At 28.9% G+C, this 22,981-nt stretch overlaps 1 protein-coding gene across 1 annotated transcript; it reads right to left on the reverse strand.

The window, feature by feature from the left end:
* Nucleotides 1-1,970: 1,970 nt before the first annotated feature.
* Nucleotides 1,971-5,570, reverse strand: LOC111302098 (serine/threonine-protein kinase AGC1-5-like). Its single transcript, XM_022898035.2, has 2 exons — nucleotides 4,874-5,570; nucleotides 1,971-2,843 (listed from the first exon to the last, which is right to left on the reverse strand). Exons 1-2 carry the CDS (start codon nucleotides 5,455-5,457, stop codon nucleotides 2,048-2,050), a joined length of 1,380 nt encoding a protein of 459 aa, XP_022753770.1. The 5' UTR covers nucleotides 5,458-5,570; the 3' UTR covers nucleotides 1,971-2,047.
* Nucleotides 5,571-22,981: the final 17,411 nt, after the last annotated feature.

Consider the following 22,981-nt stretch of genomic DNA (forward strand, 5'->3'; position numbering starts at 1 on the left):
AATGGTTTCAGCAGTTGGCCTATTTGATTTATAACACAAAAAGAAAATAGTATTTAGATATATGACCCAACAGGGTGGGTAATGAAGACAAGACGACATGCTGAAGAGAAAAAGGAAAGTTTAATCTAGTTGGTTTTAGGGTCATTTTAAGAAATAATATTTAAAAAATATAAGATCTATTTGGATGGAGATAAGATTAATTTTATGAAATTAAAAATAGAAATGAAAATAAAATTAATTATTATAATTATGAGATTAATATCAATAATTAAATATATATTTAAATATAAAAATAATTGTGACGATAAGATAAATTATAATAAAAAATAATTTAGTATTAAAAACATTAAATTAAAATATGTATAAAATATAAATTTAAACTAAATAATATTTATAAAATTTATTTATTATATAAAAATTGCTAATAAATAATAAATTTTATTGATAAGTAATAAAATATTTTTATAATATTAAATTAATAAAAATATTTCAAAATTTTTAAATAAAAAATAAATCATAAAAAAAATTTTGATATAATAATATAATGTAAAGGATAAAATAAGAATAAAAATGAAATTAGTGGCCGGTCACCAACTGGACCAAAAATGGCCCGTTAATAGACTTTAAATTTTATCCATTGCCCCGTTGAATCGTTTTTTAAAAAAAGGCTCAAAGTAGGCACAGCTTCTCATGGCAACTACACCTCACTGATGTTTCAGTTACTTTCGAAGGAAACCTTAAATTCAAATCTTAATGTTTATAATTTTTTCTTTTATTTTCTGACTACGTTATAACTATCCTTTATAAAAAAAAAAAAAAAAAAATTATAAGCGATGTAGAAGTGCCTCATCATGAGACAAAATTCACCATGCTTTTATCTATAAAATTTGGGTATTTGGAGAATAACAATGCCAAAGGGATGGGATATCTAGCAGCCAGCAGCCAGCAGCCAGCAGCCAGCATCCAATTCCATAAGCCAAAAGGAGATATACTATTCTTACCCCACTTAGGCTTTTTATTCGTAGCAGAAGCTGTAATCAAATTCTGTTAAAAAGGATGGAAAAAAATAAAATATCAAAAGCATATACCATTAAACATTTGATGACGAAAAAGTTGCAACTTTCAGACTAAATTGTAAAGATATATGGTATTAAATATACTTACATATCTCAATATTGGTTGCACTAAATGCCAATAAAGAAAAAAAAAACCATTTGATGGCATCATAGTGGAAGCACGCAGGGATCATGTGAAGCAATCTAAAGGGAAAACCCCAAAAAATAAAAAGGAAAATCATGGCAAAATACCCCACATTTTCCCTACGGAGTAAACAAATCACATGGTGGGGGCATGATCTTTCACGACCAAACACACACAAACAAAGCAGCAGTTTCCTACCCCTTATGGTTATGCGCATTCTCCCCCTCCCCCGTGATCGGTGGGCAGCCTATCACGCGGCGCCACCGGCTTTCTCCATCCCCTAGGTCAATATCGATGATTGTTTGCATGTGGATTGTCGGGATCCTATGCTCCGGCATTGACCTCAAACATATATAACCCAAAAAAAAATGTTTGCTTGCATACATCCCTGTCACCATGAAATATAAAAAATGCTTGTATCCGATTATTTCCATCAAAATCTAAGATTCAAATTTCCCTTCTCGAAATAAAATATATGTATGGAAAATGTTACTGATAATAGTTGGCTACAAAAACGCACTATATCCCAACCATACAAAGAGTTTTGATGAATATGATATTGTTAGGGTCGTTGTCATGCCAACAAATCTTACAAACCTGAATGATTTGTCCCCTACTCCAACAATATCTTGCCAGTTGCCAGGTTAGTTGAGATGAAGTTTTCGGTTCTTTATCTCATATATTTACACATGCCCTTGGCCTAACGATGGCCATGGCCTCAAATGGCGGCTCGAGCGGTTGGGAACGTGAATGCCAAGAGGATGATTGCAAAATTATAATCACCAGTTATATTGAATGCTATGAGGATTCTTGAAATTTTCTTATTTACTTATTTCCTTTACTTAACCTAATAATAATCCACTGGGGTCTCTGGACAGCTTTCATCTGATACAACTTCTCTACTAAATGGTGGAGGTACATATGGTGGGGTTCTGCATCTTAGCAATGCCCAGCTGACCCCTTGGAAGAATGGGTGGTGCTTGATGGCTGATGCACCCATTGTGGACCCTAACCGCCTTGCAGGATCCTTGACCAGTAGTTGGGAAATAAGATCCTTAGCCGCTGCGGGAATTGTGGGTTCCTTAGGGAACTCAAGGGCTCGAGCCACAATGTTAGCCAAGGTTAGCTCATGGTCCACACCCTTAAATGGTGTTACCCCATAAAACAGTTCATACATAAAGATCCCCAACGTCCACCAGTCCACAGGGCTGCCATGGCCCTCACCGGACACAATTTCCGGTGCCAAATACTCGTGGGTCCCGACAAAAGACATGGACCGGACATCAATGGGCTCGGCTACAAACTCAGGCCCACCACGGTGGCCGGTCTTCTTTTTGCGTTTGCGTTTTGGATGGAAACATGACACAGCAGGTACTATACAATTTGGAATAATGCATGAAGAGGATGTGAAAGGAGGATGATCAATAAGATAGTCGCTTGGCGGAACCGGAACTGGTGGTTTTTGAGCAGAAATAATCTGGGGTGTTGCTGTAGAATCATGACATTTTAACGAGAGGTCAAAATCCGTGAGCATAATGTGACCATCAGATCGAACAAGCACGTTTTCAGGCTTTAGATCACGATAAACAATCCCCAGCATATGAAGGTACTCTAGAGCTACCACCACCTCTGATGCATAGAACCTGCAGTCACCAAGAAACAAAAACTTGTATTAAAAATTACAACCAACCAACAAAGCAATAAACTACCTATAATTTTAATCACTACTTTCATCATTATCTCATTAGGTTAATCAAGACCAACAACTTCATAATACTACAATCTTGAGCGAGGGTCCACGAATACCTGGAGATAAGAGAGGTATACCCTTTTTCTTTTCCTTTCTCAAGAAAGTATTGTAGACAAGAAAATAATTGAGATGCTCAGATTGTCATGTACTTTTTTATCACATTAGCAAAGGGACATAAGGACCTACTACCATTATTATCATTCCACTGTGATTTTAAACTTGATTTATACACTAAACTAAGACAAGAAATTATCTTGCTTCTACCTCTACAACATATTATGCATACTATAAGGGACCTACATGTCTCTTTTTCTAGCTTCCTATCAGAATCTTTTCATGGAACAGATCGATGTAACAAGGCAAAAATCTTCAAATGAAAATTGGAGAAGTAAAGCAATCAAAAGTTTCTCTAACTTGTGTCCTATATATTGCAGAATATTCTCATTGCTCTCTCCCTAGATGTTCCCTATTATTTTGTGTCTTGGAATTAATAATGTTCAAAAAAGTATAAAACATGTCAGAATCTGATTCCTTTAAAGTGAAATACAATTAAAAATTTAGTGGGTGAGAATATCAAATAACAATTCTGAGCTTATTTATGAAGATCTATCAAGAGACAAGCATTAGGACATAAATGAGAATATGCATTATCAATAGACAATAATCTAATATTGAATAATGCATACAGAAAGTCAGAAACATTACATATCAATCATTAAACCTCTCATTATCAAAGCAGAAAGATCTGCAAAAAGATTTGTTGTTTTCTCTTTAACCTTATTTGCTGAAACACAAAACCCTCTCCAATTCCAGTTAAAAAATGGTGGTTATATAAACATCATATCATCAATGTCATCATTAATATTGTATGGCTAGATGGAAAAGACAACCAGGGGAGGGCCAGATAGCTATATGAACGAAGAAATAAAAACAGGGTCTACCATCATCAAAGCTTCAACTTATAAAACAAATCCCATAAATCCAGCAAAAGAAAAGGGAATTCGTATTACTTGATTCAGATTTCCTGTGGTCAAACAAAAGAAAAGAAAATTTCCTGTGGGATCACAATTAAAAGACAAGCATTTATGGCCACACTTCACTAGTCACAACCACTGACATAAGATGCACAACTTGCTCTAGTGCTAATCCTATTCTCATTAATTTCTCAATTTCTAAACTACCAAATACTAATTACAGTCTAAATATATGACCCCATATCATTCATGTAATAGTTTTCCTTAATTTTAGCTGCCGCAATTCAATTTTGTTTCCCAAATTTTCAATCCAAATCATTTCACGCGGCTATTAAAAAATTTCACAAATGAGAGCATAGTGATTTCTTAATGAGAACACTATTACTCATGCAAACTGTGGTCAAATATTAATTTCTTAATAATAATTAATCTACAGAAATACTAAATGATGGAATCATTATATGACTCTGCCGTGTGATTGAGCTGTCTCTCCCAACCCTCAAACACTAATCTAATTTATGTACTTTAACTCCTTAAAAATTTAAGCGAAGTGCATTAATTGGCCAATGTACCCAGAAATTATGAAACGAAACGGTGGTACTGATGCGATATTTTAGGTACTAGAGTCCATAACTGTACGTGAATACGCGTCCCAAAATTATTGGCTTACTACCTTAAAAAGTCAAATCTCTAACACGTTTTCACCATAATAGCCAATCCGGAACCGGATCTACCGTCAATCATAACGAAAATAACGAAACTAATTTGATCCGATTTACAGCGAAAAACTAGCAAGTGGGCCCCACTCCGAACTGACACTCCGCCAGTTTGCGGGCCCATTTCTCTCTGATCCATCACTCTCAAAAATCCAAAAATAATAATAAGGAAAAAAAAAAAAGAGAATGATTTTTTTTTTAAAAGACTTTAGCGGTTAACGGAGAGGATGTACCTGACGGTGGAATCGGGGAAACGTTTGAGAGGTTGACGTTGACGGAGGACGTGAAGGTCGCCACCTGGACAGAACTCGGTTAATAAACAAAGCCATTTAGGGGAATCGATAGCGGCGTGAAGAGAAGGTAAAAAAGGATGGTCCAACAATTCGAGTATTTCCCTCTCAGTCGTCGCTCTTCCTTCTTTACTCCTCGACGCTAGCTCTTTCTTGTCCATCACTTTTGCCGCGAAAACGACTTGGCTTTTCATGTTGTTGTTTTTGTTGTTGTTGCTGCTGTTGTTTTTATTTGTGTTGGCGGCATTGGTGTCGGGAGGTGGGGCTGGAGATTTGAGTTCCGCTAAGTAGACGGAGCCGATGTCGCCAGAGCCAAGGCGGAGGGAGAAGCGAAGGTCGGAGAGGGAGAGGGAGCCGGAACTATGAGGTTTGGAAGAGAAGGAGCCATGAGCGGAGGGAGCGAGAGAGGAAGAGCCGGAGTTGGAGGCCGAGCCTGAGCTAGTGCTACGGTTTATGGTGGCGGTGGAAGAAGAAGTGAAGCTTAGGCTTTGGAGATCGTCGGCTAAGTCGTCGAGCCACGGCTCCATTGTTTACAGCCAGACAGAAAAAGAGAGAGGGAGAGAAATGGAGCGAGGAGCAGAGAGCGAACTGTAATTGATATTTGAAGGGCTGATGGGTTCGGGTTTGAGCTTGGGCTTGGGTCGATAAGGGGCCCAGATGATTGGCTGGATCTTGATTCTTCACCTCCCCTAGAAACGAGGGCCCTCTTTAAAGCAGCGTTTAGGGATCAAACAAAATAGCTCAAAATCAATTCTAGGATTTAATAATTTGTTGTTATCACTAAATAAATTTTATATTTTAGAACAAAAATGGATAAAAACTTTTATTAAAATAATTTTATTTTGAGAGTTATAACCTTTTTTTTACCCTTTTTTTTTTTTTTTGCGTCCCCGGAAACTAATGAATAAAAAATAAAAGAAGGGATGATATTAATGCTGGATTTGGGAATTGTGCATCCATGAAACTTAGTTGTATGGATAGCCATAGCCTTATTTTAGGGATTGTGATTTTTTTTTGTTATAGCACTCAAAATTGGAATTAAAAACGTGTGCTAATTACTTCAAAAAAATTGTGTAAATTTACATTAATTTCATTAGTGTAAAACTTTTTTTCAAGTAGAAAAGATAAAAAATTGGAAATAAGGAAAATATTTGAGGTTCAATTGTAATTAAAATTGTTAATTTTAGTTATATAAAAATTTTTATTTCTTCTCTTTCCACAAACGGAATATAAGATTTTATAGATAAAAAAATTATGTAAATTCATTTATTTTCCTTTATTTTTAGATATATAATAGTTTGATTGAGTGCAAGATTATAAAAATATTAATTAATTAGTATAAAATATGGCATATCCCATCATTAATTTTAAAAAAGATAAATATTAGATTTTTTATATATATCAAATACAATTTTTAAATAATGACATATTCGATTTACATTAAAATAATTTAGTGATTAACGAATGATTGTTGTTTAAAGAGTAAATTTCATTTTTTTTTTCAAAATAAAAAAAAAGTCGATAAAAAAAATACATACCTATCCTAATGTTGAACAATTTCTTATATGCCAAACGAACTTCTCGTCCATAAATATTATGAAAAATGTAGCAAAGTTTATCGAGCAAAGCATTAATGCTGCGACATTACAAAATCACCAAGGTGGGTTCACGTACCATCAACTACCAGCCTTGATTAATGTCACCTGCAGGCTGCATGCCAGGCATGGCTTGCAATTTTTTTTTTTTAATAAAGAAAGATGCATTTAAAAATAAAAAATAAATTATAAATTTTGAGATTTGAGATTTGATTTTTTAAAATTTTTAAATATTATTTTTTAAAATAATTATATGAATTAATTAAATTAAATGGAATTTGCTTGCATGTTTCACGTGAAAGCGAGGTGGAAAATTCGTACAAAGATACCAAGACAAAAGGCTCAATTGTGGATTGAAAAGGTTGAATAGTCCATGTCTAGTTTTTAGTTAATGCTTTGATTTGATCTGCTCGGCTTATCTTACCCTGGCGAATATTTTTCCAGCACCTATAGTAGACGTTTTCCTCGTTATTTTCATTCATGTTTGTCAATGAAAATGACACAACGTGATAAGTAATTGGATTTAAATTGTATGGATCGATCTTGCTGTCATGCAACATGGAATTTAAAAATCATGCTCTAATTCCTGGGTGGTGATCCTGGACAACTAAATGTAGCTCCTCAGCAAAATATTAGCTGGTTTTTTTTTTTTTTTTTAAGTCTTGACTCTTACACGATATGATGAGTTTCAATGATCGTATAATTTAATAATAAAATATTATATTTTTAATTTTATTAATTAAAATTTAAATATTAATGATCTCAAATATTTAAAAAAAAAAAAAAAAAGAAAACAATGAGTTATTAACAATTCAAGCGGATATAAATATGTAGGGGTGATTACAACCAATAGAAATTAGGTGAAGAAGAGGAATTATTCTCTTTATGTAGAGGCAGGCAAAGGACCAAACTTTAGAAATCAATAAAAGGTTAATATATGTGCAGCTAAAAACTTGATGAATCCCACGTTTGTTCGGGTTAATGTTTATGAATGATCTTTAAATTATAATAAAATATTAAATATAATATTTAAATTTTAAAAATATTTAATGTAATACATGAATTATAAATTTTTTAGCTAACGTAATACTTACTTTTAATATAATTAATTTTAAATAATGATTAATAACATACAAATAACTTTTCAAATATTTTTTTTATAAACTTAATGTTGTCTTGAAGATTATTAGGGTTCTTCAAATTATTTAAGTAATTTTTTTATAGAAAAGTATACATTAATTATGCTACATCTTTAAATAATAATCGGAACTGTAGTTGGAAGAGATTAAATTTTATTGTTAAAATTAAAATTCTATCTATTGATTACATGAATTTTTTTTTTACTAGGCCAAATAAATTTATTAAGCGACCAAGAAGTTACAAAACTAATGAAGCTAACAAAGCATCAAATGTTGTTCGAAGCAAATTTGAAGACAAACTAACTAAAATATCAATCCAACAGCCCAATAACTTATATCAACACTTCTTAAAGAAATTAAACATCGAAACAATTCTAAAATCATATATCAATCAGATCAATCAAAACAATTACAAAAAGACAATACCCAAATATTGCTAAGCTTCAATATTGAAAACCATATCATTTATCAAATATTTCACCTGACTCTCACCTTCAACAATAGAATATTTACCCTTACAACCTCATTGCTTTGAATCTGATATCCAAACTCTATAATAGAACAGCATGAAGGAAACCTCTATACTCCTAAAATTTTGAATCATCAACACCAGCTAAAAACATTCCAATCACCTAAGACTGACGATGCCACAAAATCTAACTACCATGTTGTTTCTGCTTCCTTCAGGAACACGCCTGCTCAATCTCGATCTGCCAACTCTTTCAATCTCTTGACAGTAACATCATCCTCACAATTGGTATGAAAACCCAACATTTTCCCAAGGTTCCATATGGCTTTAGCTTCATCTATTAAAACCTTGTATTGACTTTAAAAATCTCCATCAAACAACGATTCATTAGCAAATCGATCTCTTTGGCTCATTTGCACTTGCATCAAGTCACTATCCTTGATTACAAGGCTATTTACGTTCTATGATTAATTTGGCATATACACCAACTCTAATTAGTGTCATAACATATAAATCTAAAAACTTATTGCTAAACACAATAAGAAGAATCACTATCAATTTTTTTTAGGTGTGATTAATCACCTAAGAGAATTTATTCCTTTAAGAAAGTTCTAAGCTTAACTAAGGGTTTTCAAAAAAATAGATTTTAGTATACTAATTAGAACTAAATTCAGGAATTCGGTTATGTATAAGAAAAATTATAGCACTTTCACATATCAATCCAAATGATGGTATCAGTTAATCTTAAATTATCCTAAAAATCTTAATTTAAATGGTCTTTTGTTTTATTAGATTTTAGTATTTAAATATTAGAAATAACTTTTAGGTTTTTTTCATCAATTTGGTATAATTCCTAAAAATATTTTCTCATATCAAAAGTATTTAACAATTTCATTTGTTTTCTTAAAAAGGCTCATTCTTTGAAAAAAAAAACTTAATAATTTATTTTTTATTAAGTTTTACTTTATCAAAAATATATCTAAATTTTCTACCATATGAGTCAAATTTAGAAATATTTTCTTACTTAAAAATTAAAAAAATAATATATTTATAATTACTAAGAATTTCATCATCAGACTTATTCTTTATTTTGTATTTTTAATTTTTTATGTTAGTTATTTTATTAAAAATATATCTAAAATTTTCACAATTTAGATCAAATTTAGAAATATTTTTCTTTTCTATAAATTTCTTTAAAAAAATAATTATACATTCATGATTTTTAAGTCTTTCATCTAGGGTTTTATTAATTATTTCTTCCTAATTTTTAGAATGAAAATAAATGCCAATTATTTTTGTTGAAACCTTATTTAAACCCTTTCCATAATTTGGGTTGAATTTAAAAAAAAAATTTCACCTAGAATATCCTAGAAAATCAACTATTTGTACTTTTTTTATGATTTCATCATTGAATAATTGTCATATACTTATAAAAAAAATTATAAGTTATATATTTTTTATTTGATTTGAAAATGAATACAATTATTTTTATTGAAATTTCATTTAAATTATTCTAGGGGTTAAATTTAGAAAAAAAAATTACTCACTTTGAAATTTTTTAGAAAATTGACCATTTGAAATAAGAATCTTATCATTGGATAATTGTTACTTATTTCCAAAATTTTATAAAATTTATTATTTTTTACTTTGAAAATAAATACTAATTATTTTTGTTGACATTTATCTAAATTTTTCCTCTATTTGGATCAAATTTAGAAAAAAAATCTCTCACCTAAAAATTTTTTAAAAAATTATCCATTTGTAATTTCTAAAAATTTCATCTTAGAATAATTATGATTTATTTTCAAAATTTTATTAAAGTTATATTTTAATTTTAAATTTTTTATAATTTGGAATAACTTCCCCTAATTTTTTTAAAAATTTTAATTAAACAAAATATGTCAAAAAAATTAACAACAAGATACAAATAAAACAATTAAAACCAATAAAACAATTAAAATAAATAAAAACAAAAATAAATAAATAAATAAATAAAATTAAAAAAAACTGTAATCGGGTCGAAACTAGGTGGACACACGAATCCTAAAAGGTTGACGTGCAAGTTTTGAAAATTTTTTAAAGGCCTAAAACAATGTCATTTAGGTGTTTAATAAATAGCCTAAAGTTAGACTTTTTTCAATTTTCCTTCTCTTTTTTCTTTCTCTTCCTGTTTATTTTTGCTTTGTTAGCCTTGAATTAATAAAAGTTTTTGAATTGACAAAACAAAAATTTGCCTAACTTAAATTAAATTTATTTTATCTCAAATTAAACATTTTTCCAACCTTTTATCCTACCAAAAAATATTTTTGAACCAAAATAAAACATGTTTGGGAAACAAAAATGAAATTTGGACAATTATAGGATAGAAGGGATTGATCACTTAAAGGGAATGATCAATCCCCTCACATGACCCAATCAATCCCTTGACTAAAGGGATCAATCCAGTTTTCTTCCAGTATCCTATCTAATGCAAGTTTTTCAAGAATTAATCGATCATTTTTCTTGTAGGGATTGATTAGTTATGTTTTCTAAATGAACTGATCGATCCCCTCTTTAAAGGGATCGATTAGTTAAGTTTTCTAAATGAATTTATCGATCCCCCCTTTAAAGGGATTGATTCATTTTTATCCAAAAGCAAAATAAATTTCAAAGTTTATAAAAGAGATCGATCTCCCTACACAAAGGATCGATCACCTGGGATAAGGAATCAATCAGGTCCCTTACCTAATCGATCAAGTAGTCTGATAATGTACAAAATTGATCTTAATTTCAACTAACCTAATCGATCCCTTATATCCCTGGGTACATAAAAAACCCTAACGGCTATTATTTTGTCTGAAATTTTATAGTTTTCAAGTATTAAATGCAAACAACGACTATCTTTCACTTTCAATGTATAAATAAAGGTTTCCCATTGCATTTGAAGAGTATAAAAAGCTAATAAAACTTATTGCTTCTATCTACCATCTTTTTCAAGCATTAAAGAATATTTTAGTAAGAGAAAAGTGTAAAAAATTCATATTGTATCTGTTTTTCTTTTAACATTCTTCATAATCTTGATTTGTACTTCAAATTAACAAACACCCAACCTTAGAGAGGTTTTCTGAGTTTGCAAATCATTCAAAAGCTTGTATTATGAGGTTGTGAGCTTAAGGGAGAGGATAACCATTAAAAGATTATATTGTTAATTGTATAAAACTTTGAAGAGCTAGGTTGTAATATTCAACACATAGTAAATTGAACTCTTTGGTAAGTGAGGCTAAGAAAGAGGATATAGGTGCCTAAAGGAGGGGTTGAACCTTTATAAATTTTGGTGTTTAATTTTTTATCTCTATCTTTTGCTTTTAAGATTATTAGTATACTTATATTTGTTATGTTTATTTGCTTAGAAAATTTGATTTGTAAAATTTGTGCTTTTTGTATTTTGAATTTTGAAAAATTTATTATCAACCAATTTATCCCCTCTTGATTTATTTTAAGTCTTTGAGATAATAATTGGTATAAGAGCTAATGTTTTTTTTTTTGTAGATCTAATAACCTAAGAGTGATTCTTAAAATGACTCAAAGAAGTATGGTGATTAATGTGAGGCAACCATCTTCAAGCTATAACAAATATGATGGGCAACAAAAAATGTGTCTCATAGCAAATGAAACGGTCGCTATATATTTTAGAAGTTAAGGCAATTCCATTGTAAGACTTTATATTTTTGTTGGTTACAACTATTCATATTAAAAAACTAAGAGGAGCTTGTTTATTCAATCTAATGACTATAAAGTTTGGATGGTTATTATAAATGGTCCTCAAATTTTAATGAAAATAAAGGATGATAGAGAGATAGTCAAGTAAGAAAGTGAATGGGATGCCAATGATATTAAGATGACTCAACTCAGTGCTAAAGCAATGCATTCACTTTTTTGTACATTGGGACCTAGTAGTATAATAGAGTTTTTTTTGTGTGAAAATACAAAAAAAAAATTGAGACAAGTTGGCAATCACTTATAAAGGGACAATTAAGTGAAAGGGATCAATATTGACTTGCTTACTCATGATTATAAGCTATTCAAGATGAAATCAAAATAAACCATTAGTAAAATATCAAACTGCTTCACCAATATCATTAATGATTTGAAAGCTTTTAGAAAGACTTACTCAAATATGGAAATGATAAAAAAAATCTTAAATAGTATACCAAATAGTTGGAAAGCTAAGGTGATAGCTATTGAAGAATCCAAAGATCCTCACACACTCTTTTTGGATGAACTTATAAGTTCTCTACTTATGAGATGAAGCTTAAAAGAGGATAAGAACCAATCAAGAAATGTGGTATTGTTCTCAAATTAACCTCTTAAAAAGATGAAAAAAAGTTTAAACAAGATGAGGTTGATGAAGATGAAGAAATGATTATGTTTGCAAAAAAGTTCAAGAAGTTCATGAAAATGAATAACTTCTTAAATAGAAGAAGACCACAAAAGAAAATGATCAAAGGAGAATCAGATAGAAGAGAAAATGATCAAATTATTTGTAATAAATGCAACAAACTGGGTCATATCTAATTTGATTATCCTTTATAAAAAAAGAAAAACATATTAAAGTTAAATAAGAAAGCAATGGTTACAATATGGAGTGATAGTGACTTCTCTAATGATGAATCAAATAAGAAGAAAGTAACCAACCTATATCTCATTGCTCTTAATGAGCCTAAGGTAATTTCTAATCTAAATGATTTAAGTTCATGCACATTTGATAAGTTGCAAGATACTTTTAATGATTAGCTATAAAATTTAAAAACATGAACATAAAGTATAAAAAAATGATTTCTAAATTGAAAATAGAAAATGAGCTCTTGACTAAAGCAAAGAATAACCTAAAAAAGGAAATTGAGCTTTTAAAATTGAATGTTGATGATTTGACTAAGAAAAATGAGAATTTGCATAACTCATATTTTAGATTTTATATTGGACATAAAAAACTCAATAACATGTTTGAAAGACAAAGAGCATTATTTGATAAAAATGGATTAAGCTATAATTGTGGTGACCAAGATACTCATTTAAAGAATTTTTTTTTTAAGCCAAATGATTCATCTAGCACATGTATATATTGTCATAAATTGGGTCATTCTATACAATATTGTTTCTTGAAAAAAGTCACTCATAAAGATAAACTCATTAGTAATATGGAGATTCCAAAATTAGTTAGTACATTTCAAGATGAAATTGCTAAGATAAAGTGGATTTTAAAAGGTACAAGAATTGTGAATACTAACATTTAAAGACCTAAAAAAGTTTAGGTACCCAAAATAAAAATTTGATATGTTCTTGTAGGAGGATGAGCATTACTACGAGGTAAATTTAAGCAAGAACAATCTATCGTACCTTAGTAGTGGATGTTCAAAGCACATGATCGAAGACAAAGCTCAATTCAAGGACTTAAAAGCTAAAAGTGGATAAGATGTTACAGTTGGAGACAATTCCAAAGGCCAAATTGAATGGATTAGCTCCATTTGTAACAATTTTTCTACTACTATTGAAAATATTTTACTTGTGTAAGGATTTAAGCATAATCTACTTAGCATTAGTCAATTATGTGATAAAAGACTTAAAGTTGTATTTGAATTCATGTGTTGTCAAATGATTGATATCATGACTAACAAATTAGTTTTTATTAAACATCATCAAGAAAATGTTTATGTGGTGCATTTGGATGATCTATCTTTTAAAAATATTTGTTTTATGGCTAAAAAAAAAATGAAAGTTGAATTTGACATAGAAAACTTAAACGTGCAAGATGCATATACTTTCAAAACTTTTTCAAAATGATTTGGTTGTTGATTTACGAAATTTGAAATATGAAAATGACAAGGTTTATGAGGCATGTGCTTAAGAAAAACATAGAAAAATCTCTTTCAAACTTAATAATTGTATTTCAACTACTAGACCTCTTCAACTACTTCATATTGATCTTTTTGGTCCTACTAGAATAATGAGCCTTGATGAAAAATAATATGAGTTTATTATTATTGATGATTTTACTAGATATACATGGGTTATCTTATTGCATTCAAAAAATAAAGCTTTGAAAAAATTCATCACTTTTATCAAACAAATACAAAATGAAAAATGTTATTCCATTTCTAATATTAAAAGTGATAAAAAAAATTTAAAAATCTTGGCTTTAATGTGTTTTATAGTGAAAATGGTATTAGTCATAATTTTTCTGCTCCTAGAACTCCTTAACGAAATAGGATAGTAAAAAAGAGAAATAGAACTTTAGAAAAAATAGCTAGAATCATGCTTTGTGAAAATAATTTACCTAGATATTTTTGAATGGAAGCCATAAATACCTTTTGTTATATTATAAATAGAATTATGATTAGGCCAATTTTGAAGAAAACTTTTTATGAACTTTTTTTTAAAAAAAGCCTAACATAAGTTATTTTTATCCTTTTGATTGCAAATGTTTTGTTTTAATGAAGGCATTTTCTTAGGATATTCTTTGAATTCGAAAGCCTATAAAGTCTTTAATAAAAAAATATTAGTTGTTAAAAAGTCTATACATGTTATATTAGATAAATCTAATCCACCTCTGAAAAAGGTATCTCTTAATGATAATGATGTAGGTATATTTCAAAAAAAATCAATGATGCATCACATGACATTAAGAAGAACATTCAAAAAAAAAACGATGAGTTTCTAAAAGAAGCACAACAAATAGAGCAAGAACCAAATCATCATAGAGAAATGAGGTATGTCAAAGATAGTAAGATTATTGATAATCCAACTTAAAGGGTAAGAATTAGATCTTCTTACAATGTATGTAATTATGTTACTTTTTTCTCTCATATTGAACCCAAGAACATAGATAAAGCTTTAAGAGATGATAATTAGATATTGACTATACAAGAGAAATTGAACCAAATTGAAAGAAGCCAAGTGTGGAATCTTGCATATAAACCTAGAAATCATCCTATTATAGTCACCAAATGGGTTTTTAAGAATAAAATGGATGAGCACAACAATGTTATTAGAAACAAAGCTAGGTTAGTGGCTCAAAAGTATAATCAAGAAAAAGAAATTGATTATGATGAACCTATGCCTCAATTGCAAGATTAGAAGCCATTAGGATGTTGCTTACATTTGCATATTTTAAAGATTTAAAACTTTTTCAAATAGAGTCAAGAGTGCATTTCTAAATAGTTTTATAAATAAAAAGGTGTATGTAGAGCAACCTCTTAGTTTTGAAAATCTTTAATTTTCAAATCATAATTATAGATGACAAAAGCTTTATATGGTTTAAAACAAGCTCTTAGAGCTTGGTATGAAATATTGTCAAACTTTTTAATTAAAAATGGTTTCAATAAATGGAAGGTTGATACTATATTTTTTTTATTAAAACAAAAGGAAAAGGCATTCTAATTGTGCAAATTTATGTTAATGATATTATATTTGGTGCTACTAATGAAGCTTTTTGCAATAATTTGCTAAGACTATGTAAGAAAAATTTGAAATGAGCATGATGGGAGAGTTTTCAATTTTCTTTAGATTATAAGTAAAGCAAACAAAATATAGTACCTTCATCAATCAAGTCAAATACATCAAGTACTTGTTCATAAGGTTTGGATTAAAAGAATCAAAGCCTTACTCAACACATAAAATCACTTCAACAAAACTTCATAATGATGAATGGGATAAATGTATTGATTCTAAATTATATAGATTTATGATTGGTTCATTATTATATCTTACAGCAAATAGATCGGATATAATGTTTAATGTATGCTTATGTACTATATTTCAATCATTACCTAAAGAATCGCATTAACTTGATGTTAAAAGAATTTTTAGATACTTTAAAGACACTATTAACTTAGGATTATAGTATCCAAAAGGTTCATCTTTTGCTTTACATGCTCATTCTATTACAGATTTTGATAGTTGTAAACTTCATAGAAAAAACACTTTCAGTACTTGTCAATTGTTTGAGAATATGCTCATATTATAGTTTTTTAAGAAACAAAATAGTATTACTCAATCCCTAACTGAAGTCGAATATGTATCAACTGGTAGTCGTTATGCTTAAGTTCTACGGATTAAACAATAATTGGAGGATTTTGGAATTACCATGGACTATATTCCTATTAAATGTGATAATACTAGTGCCATTAATCTTACCAAAAATCTAATTCAATACTAAAAGACTAAGCATATTAAAATTAGGCATCATTTCATTATAAATCATGTTCAAAATGATGATATTGCCCTTGAATATATTGATATATTGCCTTAGTTAGCTAATATTTTTATAAAACCTCTTGATAGAGATAGACTTTATATAATTAGAGGTGAACTTAGTATTATAAATGCTCCTTAAAATGTTACTATTGATAAATTAATGGCTTACTTGAACAAATGTGTGTTCACTTTAATAACTTGTGTATGATTACATTGAAAATGTTATAATGTATATTTAAAATAGTTATATTGCATACTTTAAAAAAAATGGCTACATATGAATCAATCGATCCTATAAAGAACCAGATCGATTGATTTTCACCCAGTAGCTAAATTGACTTAGGATTTGCATGAACTAATCGATCCTTTAAGGGATCCAATTGATTAGGTAGACGGGCAGTTTCAAAACTCACTGTTTTGGCTTTTCAAATTTTGACTCTTCTTCTTCAAAAAACCCATATGAGACTCCTTCTTTATCTTCTTATTCCATTGCTTTCCTATACTTTAATCTTTTCTCTCACAAATTTTCTCAACACTTATCCTTTTCAATCAAAATTTCTTATAAAAATCTTTAAGTTTTCTTGTTTTCTTGCAAAATCTTTATCTAAACTCTTAGAAATCATACTAAAATCATCACAAATCACTCTTGCCCATTTCTTTCTCTAGAATTTTGATATATTTTTTTAACCTTTATCATTCACTCAATATTCCTACTTCTTACAAACTTATATTGCTTCCTATCACCTACATTATTAATTTCTTTCATCAATTTTATAAAAGATTACCTATTTTCTCATATTCAATTTTTTCATTGCATTTAAAACCCAAAGAAGTGTTGGAACAAGAAGGAATCCTCCAAAAAAGCTTCTAGTTCATCAATTATGCCTTTATTCGATTAGAATTTTACGAATCTTGATGCTAAGGAGAGGTATAAAGTGAATTTTGCTTATAGGAAGGTTAATCACATAAGGGTAATATCTCTTAAATTTTTTCAATCTATTGAGTTTTCTATCTGTATGTATTTAAGGATTTTCACTGGATGAATTATCTATACATGGATGTGATAGTTTATGAAAATCTAGTTAAGGTGCTCTATAATAATGCTACATGTATTGAGATTGAAGGAACTGAAAATAGATATTATCTTAATAAGTTCAAAACTTTTGTTATGGGTAGAGAGATTATGATTAATAAGCAATTGTTAACTAAAACATTTATGCTAGATGATGATGAAGACACAAATACTAGTGTGAAATATTGGATTTAGCTTAAGATATCTTTGAAAATGAAAACTTGAAAGCTGTTCTTACATAGACCATTAAACTCTTTATGTATGATAGCTTATTGCACCTTATAGTTACCTATGTTTTGATATCATTTGGCACACATATTCAACTATTAGGAAATAAGATTATTGGTGGGTGTACAAGATCAAACATAAGGAAAAACTTAATCTTATGCACTTTATCTTTAATGACATAATAAAAGTAGTACAAAATAAAGATTACACTTTAGTTTATGGGTTTGCTATAAGTAATCTATTGAAAAAATTGGATATTAACACTAGGAGCAAAAGAAAGATTGTATTTAATGATCCATTTACCATTCTTAAAGTTCATACTTTGCATGGTATAGGTTATATACAAAATACAATTGATTTATGGATTAGAAAGATAGAAATTAAGGATACGCAAGAAAAAAAAAAGCATGATATTTCAGATGTTCTTGGTATACCTCAAGAAGAATCCTTAAGTTCATAATTTGAAACTTAAGGTGCATTATAAATTACGATATGAATAGCTTGCACTCCATGGTTGGAGACATAAACTCAAGGCTTGAAATTTTGAAGTTAAATCAGAATGCCATGACTGAAGAAATTTACCAAATGAGGACTAAGATGAACTAGCACTTCCACCATTTATCACCTTATCCTCCTCCTCAATGATTTACCTTGATGCTATGTCTTAGATGTTTTTTGTACATATATATCTTTTTAAGTTTTAATTTTCTTAAAAACACTTTGCATTATGTTTTTAAACCTTGGTATTTGACATTTATGTTAATGGTATATGCATTTCATTTTCATAATGGCATTTGGTATATTATATTGGAGTTGGTTTAAAATTGATGTTATATGAAAATTTATTGATTTGCTATAACATTAAGTTGATTTGATTAGAACATATGTTGAGCTTATTGTTGCCTTAAATTAATTGCTATGACAAAAAAAAGGGATAAGTAATGAAATGAAAATTTCTTGTTGAAAAAGAAAAAAATGTTTGTAACAAAAGGAGAAGTTATGAAATGAAATATGATCATTTTGCTTATTCATTTGATGACTTGCTCACTTGTTATAGGGGGAGTAATTCTAAATGGATATATGGATATTGCATTATCTATTAATGATCTTGATATTAATGGTTATATTCTTGTTTTTAACTTGTTTAAATTTTGTATGCTTAAATTCAGGAATAACCTATTTTTTAAATGGAAAAATGTTTTTAAAGTAAATTTTACACTTGGTTTTGCATATAAAAAAGAAGGAGATTGTTAGCCTTAAATTGATAATAGTTTTTGAATTGACAAAATAAAAATTTGCCTAACTTAAATCAAATTTCTTTTATCTCAAATTGAACATTTTTTTAGCTTTCTATCTTGCCTAAAAATATTTTTGAACCAAAACAAAACATGTTTGAGAAACAGAAATGAACTTTATACAATTATGGGATAGAAGGGATCAATCCTCTAAATGGAGGGATCGATCCCCTCACATGACCCAATTGATCCCCTAACTAAAGGGATCGATCCATTTTTTTTTCAATAGCCATTCTCATGCAAGTTTTTTAAGAATCAATCGATCCCCTTCCTAAAGGGATCGATTGGCTAGGTTTTTTAAATGAACCAATCGATCTACCCTTTAAAGTGATCGATCCATTTTTTTTATCCAGAAACAAAATAGGTTTCAAAGTTTGCAGAATGGATCGATCCCCCTACACAAAGGATTGATTACCTAGGATAGGAGATTGATCAAGTCCCTTACCTAATTGATCGGGTAGTTTGATAATGCACAAAATCGATCTTAATATCAATTGAGAGGATCGATCTCCTATATGAAAGGATCGATCTCCTAGTGCCCAAAAAGCCCTAACAACTTTTATTTTGTTTGAAATTTTATAGGTTTCAAGCATTAAATGCAAGTAACAGCTATCTTCCACTCTTAACATATAAATGAAGGTTTCCCATTACATTTGAAGAGTATGACAAGCTAAGAAAACTTATTACTTTTAACTACCATTTTCTTCAAGTATTAAAGAGAGTTTAGTGAGAGAAAAGTGTAGAAAATTCATATTGTATCTATTTTTCTCTTAACATTCTTCTTAATCCTAATTTGTACTTCAAATTAGTAAACATCCAACCTTAAAAAGATTCTTTAAGTTTGCAAAACACTAAAAAATTTGTATTGTGAGGTTGTGAGCTTAAAAAGGGGATAACCTTTAAGAAATTGTATTATTGATTGTATAAAGCTTTGAAGAGTTAGGATGTAATATTCAACACATAATGGATTAAACTTTTTGGTAAGTAAAGCTAATGGAGAGGATGTAGGTGCCTAAAGGAAACGGCGAACTTCTACAAATTTCGATGTTTGATTTTTTATCTCTATCTTTTACTTTTAGATTATTAATATACTCATATTTGTTATGTTTATTTGCTTAGAAAAATTTATTAGTGAAATTTGTGCTGATTGGATATTGAATTTTAAAAAAATTATTATCAACAAATTCACCTCCCTCTTAATTTGTTTCAAGTCTTTGAGCTAACATTCTTTCTCTTTAAAATTCCAGCCTCGATAATGATAAATCTGGCCATATTCTGAAAATTGTCATTGGCAAATTTAAGGTTACGCTAAAAAATTCAAATGTCCATCATAAAATTCAAAAGCCACTAGAAAGTCGCCAAAACTAAAAAATATTGCTGAAATCTTCATTGAAAATTTCAAAGTATCATAATAAAATTCAAATTTTTTTCAAAATTTTCTTGAAAATATTTCGAAAATGCTAATTCAAATCATTTTGTCCTCTTGGATCCTTCAATAATATTGATTTTCTCAAAATTATATTAAATCAAACTATAACAAAAGAATTAAATTCCCAAAAGCCAAATATCCCTATATCAAACCTATTGCCAAATTATTTTTCTACTCACTCTCTTTCTTTCCGATCATTTCTTCTTATTCCTATTGTGTTGAATACTTGGCTATTTATGGATAAAAATTAATAGGGATTTCAACTCATTTAGGATTAAATTTAAAAAAAAAAAAAAAAATTATCACAAACCTAAATTTTATCTTCAAAACAAATCCCAATCCAATTTTGATGAGGCAAACTCTATCGGAACATTTTTTAAAATTTTTTAATATTTTGGTTTCTTTTTTCCACTTTTTTTTTATAAATATAAACAAATAATAACAAGATAATGAGATAAAACTAAAAAAAAGGAATAAATAAATAAAATAAAAAATAAAGATAACAATAAAGATGAAATTAAGGTAAAAAAATAAAGTAAAAATAAAAATAATTTGATAAAGTAAACATAAAACTACAAGTATAAATATAAACTATCAAATAACAATAAAACTTATGTAAATATAAAGATAAAAATAAAATAAAATAAAACATAAAAATTTGATCTTTGAATTTAAAACGAGATTGAGCCCAATTGATTTAGACATCGAATTGGATAAAATGACTATGACTAGCTCGATGATTTATTCTAGGAAGTAAACAAAAATTCAAAGGCTAATAATTAAAATGATATATAGTAAATATAGCTTTTTGGGGGGTACTTGCTTAGTAATACTTAGATGATATTAATTATGATGAGTTGAATATTGTTACACAATCTGCAGAAAAGCAGACTCACTTATTGTAGTGATTAGCAATTCTGGAAGTTGGCTTTATTTTTCGACCTGACTAATCAATTAGTTTCATGGTACAGTACATAACTACTTAATTATTATTGCAATTGCTTGTCATGCAAGTGTGTTCTTAAATGATAATATCTTACTTAAATCTTAATCTTTTCGCTTTAATTTAATGGTTAAATTTCATAATAATTTTTTATATTATAATTTAATCATTAGATTAAAAAAATCTATTTTTACCTTGTTTTCGTCATTTTTACCAATTAAAGCTTAAATTCAATATTTTAAAAGATACATATCATGATTATGAAATCAAAGAAAGATTATTCTCATTACGGCCTAATACCTAATATTTTCCTATACATATGTACCCAAATAATGGAACCAATTCGATCGAGGAACGTTCAAGTCAAACATGTAATTAGGGCAACAATTTTGTGTTTTACTGCTAATTCTATTCTTGGTAAATGTTGAGCTTGAATTTTATGTTTTATTTGAATGATCGATAAAAAAAAATTGTTATTGTATCATTGTTTTTAAATTGAATTCTTCGTAATTTTGTTTTACGTATTGACCATTCAAATGAAATATTAATCAATTTATACCGAATAATATGATTGATTCAAAGTATTTTTTTTTTTTCCAAACATGAACTCTTCTTCATTCTCCTAGATTTTTCGATTCCTTCACCAAAGACTGATGATTTTCTTCATCTTCTTTACCTAAAACTAATCATCACATGTGAGTGCATAGCAAATAAATTAAATGACAAAAACCCTACTTTCGAAACCACTCTTTAAAGTAATTGCCGCCCATTCAAACCCCATAAAACAATCTTTGCTTGATCGTCAAAGTTCCATAAATGGTGGTTAAAACAACAAGACTTTATCTACTATACAAGTAAAAGCAAGAGAAACCCACACTAAAAATCATATTTTAAACCTCTAAAAGCAAACATTTCCACTTTCTTGGTCTTGATTTTTTTTTTTTTTTGTTGTGGTGTGTTATCATTATTAGAAGATAATCAAAATTAAGTCCTTTTCATTCTAAAGTATCATTACCTTCAAGTGTAATGCATTTGGTCGAGCACCAATCCAAGATATTCTTCTTGTGTTCCTCTTTAACCTTTTTGTTCATCACATGTCCTTCAACTTTTAGTTTATAATAAAATATAACACTTTGAAAAGTGCATGGAAAAGGAGAATTTTCCTGTGAAAATGTTAAAGTAGTTGATTTTGAAGTCATGGCACTAAAAAGAATCTCATGAGGAGGACATATATAATTAGGATTATTAATTTTATATAAAAAATAATTCAAAAACGAACAATTAATAACGGATAACTCTTTAAATTTTATAACGATAAATATATTCTTAATTAATTGTATAATTTAGTACAAAATTATAGTACTTTTTTAGAATGTTACATGCGATGATATAAAAAATATATAAAAAAATAAAAAAATAGTTTATCATATCCCCTTCGTTTGTTGATTTTACAAGCATGAACATACTTTATTGTATCTCTCTACCATGTATAAACCGTAGCTTTTGTAGGGCCTTCAAGGTTTAGGGAATGGGTCAGGGACCTTGCCGATATGTATGACCGAATATAATGAAAAGAGGGCCTTGTTTTGGGTACCACTCTTGTATCCAAGACCCAAGTTTGTCCTTTAATCATGGCCTTAAAACTTTCA

The sequence above is a fragment of the Durio zibethinus genome, chromosome 15 (assembly GCF_047325235.1).
Source record: "Durio zibethinus cultivar Kanyao isolate XHJ-2024 chromosome 15, ASM4732523v1, whole genome shotgun sequence".
NCBI lineage: Eukaryota > Viridiplantae > Streptophyta > Magnoliopsida > Malvales > Malvaceae > Durio > Durio zibethinus.

Excerpts from the sequence above, each read along its gene's own strand:
- LOC111302098 (XM_022898035.2), bottom strand. The coding sequence starts at position 5,457 with ATGGAGCCGTGGCTCGACGACTTAGCCGACGATCTCCAAAGCCTAAGC. Across the intron at positions 2,844-4,873 it reads TTCCCCGATTCCACCGTCAG|GTTCTATGCATCAGAGGTGG; the intron begins GTACATCCTCTC and ends TGGTGACTGCAG.